Source organism: Aedes aegypti, chromosome 2 (assembly GCF_002204515.2).
Source record: "Aedes aegypti strain LVP_AGWG chromosome 2, AaegL5.0 Primary Assembly, whole genome shotgun sequence".
NCBI classification, from domain to species: domain Eukaryota; kingdom Metazoa; phylum Arthropoda; class Insecta; order Diptera; family Culicidae; genus Aedes; species Aedes aegypti.
The window spans coordinates 163449542-163461708 of NC_035108.1; the positions used below are offsets into that span (position 1 = coordinate 163449542).

Here is a 12167-nt window from a genome sequence, read left to right on the forward strand (position 1 = left end):
ATATATTTTGGCATTTTTGTATAATAAATATAATATTTTTGATGGAATATCTAAAGTAGATAAAGGAAGATTTTCTTGTAGAATCCTTCGCGTAATTATTGGTAGCCTTTTGCGGAAAAAAATCTTGCAAACTACTTGGATTAATTTTGGTTTCTTTCCTGTAGGAATTTCTTATAATCATGATTGAAATAATAAAAAGAAAATTCTGGTGAAACCTTTGAAAGTTTTTCTGGTGGAACTTCTGCTAAAAATCTGGTCACGGTGCTCCTCTGACCGTCTTTAACAGAAAAAAATCTCCATCAAATCTGTGCCCACCAGTCATTTTCTAAAGCTTAGTTACGTGTCAGAGCAAAATTTAAAGAAATCGTAGCAAAATTAAAAGAAAATCTTTAAATTTCAATGAATTACACCTGCACAATAACAAAGTGAATTATTTTTAATACTGAGTGCAAAACAAAATGTTATTAAACGTTTTCAAGAGCTTGAGTAGGTATTGAATCACAAATTAATGGCAAACCATGTTTTAAGATGGTATTGAACAACAAACCAAGAATTGAAAAATTTAAATAAATTTACACTATTGAACATACCTTATTGCAATACACCAAAAACAATAGCTTATAAGTATCTTGTTCTGTTATGATAGCATATTGGGTATTTCTTTCACTACTGGACTTCGAAGTGCGGCCTCATAAGTGCGAAAGTGTGAATAAAAGTGCGGGATTGCATTGAATCCTGTCGATGTCTTCAGAGCACTTATTCTTTGATTTACGGTGGATAAGTCCCTCGAAGACACCCACCCGATTTGATGCAATTGCGCACTTTTATTAGCGTTTCCGCACTTGTAAAATTATCTGCGATAGTCCAGTGGTGAAAGAAATGCGCAATATTATTGTCCTTATCAGGTGTCCATACTTTTCCGTGTAATAAATAGCAAGTCAAAAAAAAAGTCGACTTATAACTCATTCTGGTGATAGCTATGGGCTTGCTATTTTTTTCTGATCGGGTAATGAAGACGAAAATACCAAAAGTATTCGATTCTTTTGGTATTTTCGTCTTCACAGTCTTATACAGGGAAGTACTCTGAACATGTATTGCATGAGTGATCAATGTTACCCCATAACAGAGAATTCGAAAAGTGTATTATAAGCTTTTTTAAACACGTCTCAAACTTTCAAAATATAAAAGGCATTATACATTCATCAGCTATGAACCAGTATTTGAATAATAGAATTGAACTCTTGCAGCAATTTAATTTTCGAATGAATATTTTTACAAATATAAAAAAAACTAATCAATGTTATCCTCAATTACGGTATTGATTTTTTTATATACTTTTTCGCTTATTTTTTTTATGAAAAGCATACTTTGGTATTATGGTATTCAATGTCAATACTTTGATATGATATTCTACTGAGATGTTGTTTACTCACGCATTTCAAAAGAATTATTTTCAGGGACATTATTCGAAAACAGAGAAACAACTAAGAAGAAAAGTCTCTTTTTTATTGATAACTAAGTATCTCTAGACAATGTTACACCGAATAAATGTTGACGCCGGTCCTGTTCTCTCAGGTGACCAACATACTGTTTGTGATGTATTTAGGTCTACGTCTCTGCTTGTTAGCGCTAAATGACTGCCAACTGGCCGAGAAAATCGCCTTCGCCCTTGTTCTATATAAGCGCCATCCTAAAGGCATCTTCTGCATTCCAAAATAAGACGCCAAATCCTAAACGCCCGGAAAGGACCCAAAATGTGCGTATAATCAAACAATCTATAATCATAATGGTCTTCATACGACCCGCTGCGTAAATCCGTCGAGGTCAGCCGGTGTAGAGGAGAAGATCCTGAATCTTTGGTCAGTTGACTGGACTGGGCTTGTTGTTTCTGTTCCTAGTGGCTTCATTTAGCGGTGAATCTAAATTGCTGTCTCATTTTGGGGCGACATCATAGGCTTCCATCTTCCATTCGAGCTGGATCAAGATAGAGCGAGTGCTATTTCTTAGCGTTGACCCAAATCTTTTGTGCTGGCTACCGAGAAGGAGGGGTAACATCACATGTATTGTTACGGTGTGGGGCGGGGAGGAGAATGTGCGCAGGTGAGTATCGTTTTGTTGTTATTGTTTCGGACAAGATGAATGATTTCCAGGAAAAATCGTAAGATTACCTGGATAAGATAAGCGTCTTATTATCTCGGCGTCTAGGATTGATTTTCATGTTGGTGGTGCTTTGAATTTCTTTGTGGCGTTATATTAGAGCTCTAGAACAATTCTATCAAACGTGAAAAAACAGTTTTCATCGCATTAACCCTCTAATACCCAACCCCGCCTTTAGACGGGGTACACTTTGGAATTTTCTGTATTTTTTCGTAGCACGGAAATCAAAATGGTTTTATTTTTGGCTTAAACCTCGACTTATAACACGCATATGAGAAAAGTTTTTTATGACTTTTGAAACTTTTATGTATTTTTGAAAATTGTTTGAAAATTGTACTCTTATATAACCTACAAATACCTGGGGTTTATTTAACGTGTAATATAAAAAAATCGTACCTTTTATATTTTTCTATTATTAACCTATAACAGAAGAAGGGCTTGGTGGTATTAAAATAATGCCAAAACTGTTTAGAACGATTTTAGATAACTAAAAATTATATTTAGATCGAAAATAAAAATTTGGGTATTAGATGGTTAATTGACAAATCGAAGATTATAGATACACGGTTCTAAAAGTAGTCAAAGGAACTCGCAGAAGTTCCCGGAGTTGGTTGAAGTTATCCCGGAAGGTGAACCAGTGAACTTTTTCCCTTGAAATGACATATAAAAGCTTTTAATATTCCCTACCCATCCCATGATGACACAAGTGTACAACAACCAGCCATTTGTACCGCAGCGTTCATTTGGCATCCTTCATTTATATTCTGCCGCGGTCGTTACCACCGCTTAATCCAATTACGCACTGATTAAATCGACTGAGCTTTCGTCGGGAGTTGTGTATTTAGGCTCCTGGACCGCACATTTCAATGCTGCAAAAGTGAACGGGGTGAAGTGACTTAATGGGAATGAACTGGAAAGACCATGCCGAACTGAACTGCCAGTGGCGAAGCCTGAAAGTCAAATAATCTAGTTATAATTTATGGCCCGCAGCCATTGTGCACTTCCTCGAGCTTAATGGGTTTCGGTCAAAGCTTCATAAAGTTCTCTGGGAGCGACGATGGATGATGTTGCCACCGGATCGGAGCTGTTTATCCACTTATGTCTTGCATTTAGTAGGGCTGTGAAAATGCACAACAGTTTCTGGTGGTGGGAAATTTGTAACTATCCGTCTCTAGACGGGCGAACGGGCTGTGCGTCATAGACAAGCTCATAAATAGTCGTTAGTAAGTTGAATATAAGTTACATCTTCGACGGACGGTTCGGCTTTTTAAAAAAAGTCTACTCTCGATCACGGTCAGAAATGAACTGATTGGACATTCTTTATTTTACTTTCATCAAACCTCACAATAAACAAAACGATATTGCCTCCTAGCCTAAACAATCAGAATGATACGCGATACCGCGCGGATGTTTTGTCGTCGTCAGCGATAATCCGTGTGACCAACTGACGAATGACGATTGCTTTACTTTGCTGTGGTGCGTGGGCCACTGGGTGATAACTGCTCTCCCCCGAGTGTTGAGCCTCCTGGGTCAACGTTAGACGGTTAGCCCTGCCGGAATGGTTGAAGCTGGTTGATAGTACTGGACGCCTTTGGTAGCCGTGGGTGCCTCGATGGGTGAAGTGTTGGATCGGTCAATTTGAATGAAGGTGCCTTGAGAACGAAATTTGAACATAACGAAAATTATGATAAAAATGATGATCGATGTCGAGAATGAAAATCCTCCTATGAGAGACCAGGAATTAGCTGCCGTTGCGGATTTAAGATGTTGCAATTGTTTCAAATGCTGGTGTTGTACTTGATGAAGTGTGTGGATGTCGAATTTACGTTCGAGTCCTTCTTCCTTTACTTTTAATCCTGTTGATGGGATGAAGATTCTTTGGTTAACTGTTTTGATGACGTTGTTGGTTAAAGTGTGTTCTCCAATGGTTATAGAACAATTTTGATACATGATCATAAATGATCCGGTTAGTTTCCTATTGGAGATTCCACATGTTGTTTGAAGATTGGTATTAATGTCGTTGAGAAGTGCGGTAGTTTCGCTGATTTTGGTTACGGAAGGGTGCTTGGGATTATGTTCATATGTGCATTTGCTTTCCGTTCCCCTTGCTAGTTTGGAAACGCAGTTGTCGTCCGAAATGTCTTCGACGTCTGATTGATAGCATAGACTCCAATTTCCAAGTCGTTCACAAGGTGTTTTCTGTAGTAACAATTCGTTCTTGTTTCGTAAATAAATATTTCCTTTCAAATGGATGCGTTGAGAATTTTTTTAAGATGGCTTCGATTTTCAGTACTTCGTAGACCGGATGATAAAACTTGGGGATGTTTACCACGTAGAGCAATAACTCGTTGTTTGTGCCGATGGTCACCTTCGCAAAGTTGATGGCTTCTTCTAAGAGGTCCAGGTGCATGCCTTGGTTGCTTAGCAATTCGTCAATTTGGATGATTTCGTCCGTGGTTAGAAGCTTGTAATTGACTGTCCCTAATTTTGCAAATATTATGGCTTCCTGTATGCTTGCTATCTCCTGATTGATGATGTCTAAATTTAAAATCAAATGTAATACCTGAGTTTCTTCTGAAGAAAGCTTGGAATTTTGTTCTGTAATGTTGATGAGTTTATTAGTTATTTCTGTGAGGTTTCCTAAACTATCAAAAACTTGGTCGTTAATTTTGATTTGTTTGTTACTATTGTCGACCATTTCGTTTATGCCTTTTGTAATTATTCTAAGGTCGTCAGCGTCAGGTGAACCAGACATCCATTTCCATGCTCGTCCTAGCGCGTCCCAACGTTTTTGTTTTCGTCTTGGTTTGAGTTGTTTTATATTATTTCTTAGGTCGTCTGTCTTTCGTTTCAGTAGTGTGATTAGTTCTGGATGGCTGATGTTTACTGTGGATATGTGACTTTCTATCTGCGATATTGACTGTTCTATGTCCGTTATGTTGATGGCATGTACGAATTTCTGGTATCCTTCTATAATTCTTGCTTCTCCTATCTTCACTATGACTACTGGATCGTTGCTAACGTTGTGAATTTCGATGTTGTTACAAAGTATGTGTGGGATTCTGAAATTATTTAACATTGATATTTTTAACATTAGATTTATGTAGTCTGGAATTATGCTCGTTTTTGAATGTGACATTATTATTTTGTTGTACAAAATGTTTTTTAAATTTTGGTTTATGTTTTGCCCTGATTATTTTGTCCTTAACGAAAACTTCTTTGCCAACAACAAACTCTGGTGGGTCACGTCGGTTTTTATTGATTGTTGAAAGTTGTTTGTCTTGCGTTTTTGTTAAACTAACTAGAACATCGTCATAACGTTTTTGTCGAATTTCCTCTAGTCGATCGGGGTCAATTAGTTGGTCAGTATTTCTAGTCTTCCCAAAGACAATTTCTTTGGGTGTCATGGTGGTGGACGAGTGAATACTATTGTTGTACTTTTCGACAACTGTTTGAATGAGGTTTCGAACAGCCGTTTCAGGAGTGATCTGTTTTTGAATTCTATAGAGTTCTAGGATAGTTGAGTGGAATCGCTCAACTACACCATTGACTTCGGATTTATGATGGGGGGTCAAATACACACGAATATTCAGGTCTATCATCCAGCCGCGAATGGTTGGTGATTGTAAACCTTTTTCATTGTCTACAACAATAGATTCAGGAGTAACATGCGAAGTGAATATTGTCCATATTCCATCTTCAATATGGGCTGAATTTCTGGATTCTATAGGAACCATTCGACCGTATTTACTGAATTTGTCGATACTTGAGAGGAAGTAATGGCTTTCTATTTGGAAGACATCAATATGCACAATTTGGAAAGGGTACCTCGGAATTGGAGTTTCTTGAATGGGTATTACAAGTGGGTGTCGATCGTATTTGGAAGTATTACAGACATCGCAAACGCTTATAAAATCTTTAATATTTTGCGTAAGTTTTGGGAAATAAAACTCTCGCAAAATTTGTTCCTTATTTTCGTTAATACCGCGGTGAGCTCTTAAATGGGTTTCGCGAATGATTCTTTCTTGCTCTTCCGTGTTTGAGACATCTGTAAGTATTTTTTGTGTATAGCGTATTTTTAGGAGACCAGCGCGACTGAAGAATCGTTTATAAACTTCTTGAAGTTTTCCTAAGATCTCTTCGGAAGTATATAAACCATTCAATTTAGAAGGATCAAAAAATTCTTTGAGTAATGAAGCCAGTATTTGATCAGTTAGACTTGTTCTTTTAAGGACTATACGGCGGACTCCTGGGAAGGGATTTGTGATTATTGTGTCTGGGCTATCATTTACTTTTTCAATAATGACTTGATTTTTAAAGACATTAAGGGGGGCTTCAGTTGAAAGAATGTAATTAGTGTCATCATCTTCTGCCGAGTGTTGAGTTGGTGTAAGCGAGTAAATTTGGATGCGACTCAAGGCATCTGCGACAACGTTACTTCTGCCGGGTTTATACACGATCTCATAATCGTGTTCTTCTAAATATGATTTCCAATTTTTCAATTTTGCATTCACATTTCTGGGTGATAAGGAAAAAGTTAGAGGTTGATGGTCAGTAACTATTTTAAATTTTTGACCATAAATATAATTCCTGAATACTTTAAGAGCCCAGTAAATTGCTAACATTTCCTTTTCTGTTGCTGAATAATTTTCTTCAGCTCTATTCAAAGTTCTAGAGGCAAAGTGTATTGGATTATCACTACCAATTTCACCTTGACTAAGCACAGCACCAAGAGCGAAATTTGACGCATCTGTGGTGATCAAAAATGGTTTTGAAAAATCAGGGTAAGCTAAAACGTCGTTGCTAGTCAGAATGTTTTTCATAGTATCAAAACATTTCCGTTCATCTGGGTTTAAAATTATTTGCTTTTTTGAATCGGGATTCTTCTCCCCTCTCAAAAGATTTGTTAGAGGTTTTGCAATTTTTGCAAAATCTTTAACGAATCGTCTGTAGTATCCGATGAGTCCTAAAAATCCTCTTAATTGCTTAAGATCTTTAGGTTCCGGAAATTTCATGATTGCTTCAATCTTTTTTTCGTTTGGTTTGATTCCATTATCTGAAATCACGTAACCTAAGAATTCAATCGCTGTATGCATGAATTCAGATTTGTCCAGTTGGACTTTCAAATTTGCTTTATGTAGGGTCTTTAGAACTATTCTTAAGTTTTCATTATGTTCCTTAAGATCTTTTCCAAAAACTACCACATCGTCGATATAAACGTAGCATCGTTTACCGATGTGCTCTCGTAGAACATCGTTCATTGCTCGTTGAAAAATAGCGGGAGCGTTCTTGAGGCCAAAGGGCATACGAACAAATTCGTATTTCCCATAGTTGACCGAAAAGGCGGTTTTTTCAATGTCTTTGGGATTCATCTTGATCTGATGAAATCCGGAAGCCAAATCAAGGGTGGAAAAATATTTATTTCCTCCTAGTTGATCAAGAATATTTGATATCTCAGGCATTGGGTACCTATCAGATATCGTTTTTTGGTTTAATTTTCTGTAATCAATTACGAGACGGAATTTCTTCTCTCCCGATGCGTCCATTTTTTTAGGAACGACCCACACTGGAGAATTCCATGGGGATCTCGATGGTCTAATTATGCCAGATTCGATCAGTTTTTTCATTTGTTTGTCAACTTCATCTTTGTATGCCATGGGATAAGGGTAAGTTTTTTGATAAATGGGTAAATCATCAGTGGTACGAATATCACAGTTTACATTCGTAACACAAGAAAGGGTACTGTTTGGATTATGAAAGATTTCCTGATATTCTTCTAATATTGGGATTAACGTCGATTTTTCTTGTTCACCAAGGTGTGCTAACCTCAGTTTATCAGAAACTATGATTGAATTTACTTTCCTGGGTGCTGGTGTGGGTGTATAGAAATGTATAGGAATGTTTAGCGTTTTTTCCATGCCAAAAACTTGTAGAATTCCTTGGTTAGAGACGAAATTGAAATATTTGTTGAAAATTATACCTGTTCCTATGATTCCGTCGAAGAAAGTATGGAAATCAAAAATGGAAAATTCAAAAGCATGGTTAACAATTGGAGAAAAAATTGGAAGATATGTAACCTCGGAAATAGCGTTATTTCCTGTAACACCTTTAACAGTTTGTCGAGGTATTTTAAAAATTTGTTGTCCGGAAGTGAGAGCCCATTTTTTGGATATTATATTTATGTTGGCTCCACAATCGATTAGTAATTTCATATATCCCTTATTAGTTGGGATTTTGATGAATGGTAGCGGCGAAACGTTTTTCATTCGAACCATTTTGCCACCCATTCGGTATCGTTCTCTAAAAAATTGCTCTCTTGGGCCTGATTAGTTTCTTCGCTTGGGGTTTCTTCATTTGCCGCGATGTTGTCGATATTCAAATTTTCCAGAGGCTCTAGCAATTCCTCTTCATGGAAAAATTCCCTACTTAGTTCTAATTGTTCTTCATACCATTTTTGGTATTCCGAAGGGTCAAGAACATGTTCCAGAGTATGTGCGGCTCTTTTTGCTCCTGGGTCATGTGCTCGCATAGAATCGCTTGCAATTCTACGTTGAGCTATCGGTCTATTACCATAATTCACATGGTGTGTGTGAATACTGCTGGTATCCATTGGTTCAGGACGTGGTTGGGGTTGTATGAAGGTTCTATTGGGTGCAAAAACATTGGGTTTTGCATGAGAGTTGAATTGATGAAAGTTTCGAGGAGGAGCTATCGGGGGTGCTCTATAATTGAAATTATTTTGTTGAGCATGGGAGTTATTTTGTTGAATATTTCTTGGTGTGATTGGGGGTGCTCTATGAAGATTGTTATGAGCATTATATTGACGCGGTGGAACTGGAGGCCTTTCCACAAAGTTGGGTTTAGGCAATGGAGGTGCCGAAGAAGGGAGTGGATGCCAAGAAGGAACGTTTACCGGTGCATTTCGAGCGTCTAAATTTAAATAGTCCACGCAATAACTATAGGCTTGCGCCAAACTCGTTGGCCTAAAGTTTTTGCAGAATCTAGAAAGAGGGTCACCAAGTCCCCTAATGAATGTGTCCAATGCTATTTGGTTGTATAGGCGCATTAGCACCGTTTCAAAACCTTGCCATTGGTTATCCATGGCAACAGCTGAGCTTATTAGGGTTACGAGCTCCCTAACTCTGCTGTAATAGCTCTCAAGACTTTCAGCCTTGCTGCGTCTGAGCGATTTTAATTGATTGTCGAGAGTCATTAGATCTCTCTTGTCAGCATAATACAACTTTAGGACATCTTTAATGCTGTCCCATTGAGTTGGAGTATTGCTGGTTATGAGAGCGTCGTTCGCTTCTCCTTTGATTTTTCTTCTGATCGTTTTGATCAGAAGATGGTACTGAAAATTGCTTTTCAGATCCTCAAAAAGTTCAAGGACATCTTCGACATCCAAAATCCACTGACTTAAATCGCGTGGATTACCGGTAAAGTCGGGGAGGTCTCGAACAATTTGCGGAATTTTTCCGCGATCCTCGAAACTAATGTTTCGATCAATAACGAATCGAGGTGCGGGATTTGGGATTGGAGCTGGGTTTGGAGCTGGAATTTGAACAGGGATTGGTACTGAAATTGGGATTGGATCTGGAACGGGAATTTGAGCTTGAAGTGGATTTTGCACGATGTTGAGGCGTGCGGGTTGTATAATTGGAGGGGTCATGATAAGGATTAAGGACAGGTGAACTACTTAATTAATCACACAATGTTTTCACTTTCACACTTTCACACTTTCACTATTTTATTAATTACGGATTTATTTTGTTTTGGTTTAGGGTTAGTTCGCGCCTAAACTGTGATATTATAGTGGTTCGCTTACGGATGGGCCGGGTTTACCACTGTGTTGTTAGTAGGCGAATTCGCGTTTAGATTTTTGACACACTGAGGTGCGGTTTTAACTTATAAACTATTTCTTTCTGTTGTTAATAGTACTTACAAGAGAATCAGGAAGCACAATCGCATGCTGCGGGACAACGCCTAGGTCCTGGAAAGTCCTTTGAAGCTCAGGAAGTACGGTTTGTACTGCGGGACAACGCCTCAGTCCTGGATGGTCCTATTTCCGGGGTTGGGTATCCTGATAGTGCACCTCTTCGCGCTCCGTCTCCTCAAATCACCAACTTGATTGATGATGGCTCTGGGTCCGGGATGACGAATTCTCTCTTGGAGGCAGCTGAAGGTGGCTTCGTTCGACTGAACTTATACAATTACTATCAGGTCCCTATTCGGGCGCCAGTTACATCTTCGACGGACGGTTCGGCTTTTTAAAAAAAGTCTACTCTCGATCACGGTCAGAAATGAACTGATTGGACATTCTTTATTTTACTTTCATCAAACCTCACAATAAACAAAACGATATTGCCTCCTAGCCTAAACAATCAGAATGATACGCGATACCGCGCGGATGTTTTGTCGTCGTCAGCGATAATCCGTGTGACCAACTGACGAATGACGATTGCTTTACTTTGCTGTGGTGCGTGGGCCACTGGGTGATAACTTATATTCTGAATTCCTATTATTGCTAAATACTGTGCTGGGCAAGTTGTTTTAAAATGATAGGTATTCTAAAAAATTGACTGTCACAAAAAATGTTATTTTTGGTCTCATTATAAAAAGATGTTTCCCATTCTACTAATGAGAGTTTACATATATGCCTTCATGTAGTTCAACCTTAATGTAATAATAAATATTTAAAAATAACTATATAATTTGTAAATAAATGAAAATTGCGCAGTGGTGCTACATTTTATTGGGTAGATTTTTACAAATAAAAAATAATTACAAATATTCATTTTGATTGAGCACTAGATAAATTAACGACAAATAGGCTAGATCCTTCGTCGGGGACTAGATCGAGTAGAACGAGCGTAACTAATTAAGCACCGGCAAATGATCGTCGGGCGCCTGTGAACCTGAAGTTTTCTTCCATTGGAATCGCAGGACCGACCTCGACATCTGCCCGGATAGCATCGGTTCGGAAGATCTTCCGCCGCCGGGGAAATCTTTGTCGGAGTAGGATAGATCCTCCGTCGGGGGCTATTCTGAGTAGTACGAGCGTATCACCGGCTTGAGTCGTCGGAACGTCAGTGAACCGGAAGCCATCCTTCAATCGGAATCACTGCCGACTTCGGCACTCTACCGGACAACAACAGAGTATGAACAACGCGTAACGTTACCGGTTTCGGGAGATATTCCTCCGTCAAGGTTCTGTCTATCGGGGAACGCTAGCTCCATCGTCGGGAACTACGCCGAGTAGTATCGATCACGACGAAACGCCGGCATTGGGTTGTCGGGACGCTTGCAGACTGGAAGTCACCCCTCAACCGGAATCGCAAGACCGACCTCGGCATCCAACCGGTCCATCCGTAGAGCATGACGAGCAGAGAAGAAAGCAAAGAAAAGTTGCGTGATACAGAGTTGTTTTCTCCTTTTTTTTTCTCTGTTGCCGAGCTCGAGACATGCATCCGCAGTCTGCAAACCTGGAGCGTCTGTACTCCATGTTAGGAGCGGCTCACAACAGTGTCTATTCCCCATGTCAGGGGCTACTGATCATCGTCCGAGTGCCAGAGAAGAGCTCTAAGCTAAACTGTGCACTATGGCCCTCCGAATATTTAGGGGAAATGGTCTTCCGGAAATCTAGGGAATTGGCGTCAGGCCCTGCAAGCCAGCCGTAAAAAGTCAAGCAATGAATAATCAACGAGAGAATGCGAACCTGGACTATCGGCGCAGACCACAACAACGTAAAGGAACTAGCGATTGTAAGCTCAATACGTGAAACTGTAAATCTCTCAACTTCGTCGGGAGCACACGCATACTCGCCGAGCATTGTGTAGAAGTGTGTTGAAAGGGGTCAATGGTGTGAACGTTTGGAGATAAACATATCATCTACCAGCTGCGGCAACACACATGAGCTGAGAACAGCTTTTATAATGATGGTGGCCGATCAATGAGAGAATGTGCAAATTGAGGATCAAAGGCCAGTTCTGCAACTTCAGCATAATAAACGT

At 39.1% G+C, this 12167-nt stretch overlaps 1 protein-coding gene across 1 annotated transcript; it reads right to left on the reverse strand.

Moving 5' to 3' along the window:
• Window positions 1-3445: 3445 nt before the first annotated feature.
• LOC110676177 lies at window positions 3446-10658 on the reverse strand. Its single transcript, XM_021842994.1, has 2 exons — window positions 10100-10658; window positions 3446-5219 (listed from the first exon to the last, which is right to left on the reverse strand). Exons 1-2 carry the CDS (start codon window positions 10123-10125, stop codon window positions 4343-4345), a joined length of 903 nt encoding a protein of 300 aa, XP_021698686.1. The 5' UTR covers window positions 10126-10658; the 3' UTR covers window positions 3446-4342.
• Window positions 10659-12167: the final 1509 nt, after the last annotated feature.

Coding starts and splice junctions, on each gene's coding strand:
- LOC110676177 (XM_021842994.1), bottom strand. CDS start 10,125: ATGCGATTGTGCTTCCTGATTCTCTT. Junction 5,220..10,099: donor TTGTGCTTCCTGATTCTCTT/GTAAGTACTATT, acceptor AAATAATTTCAG/AATCCCACACATACTTTGTA.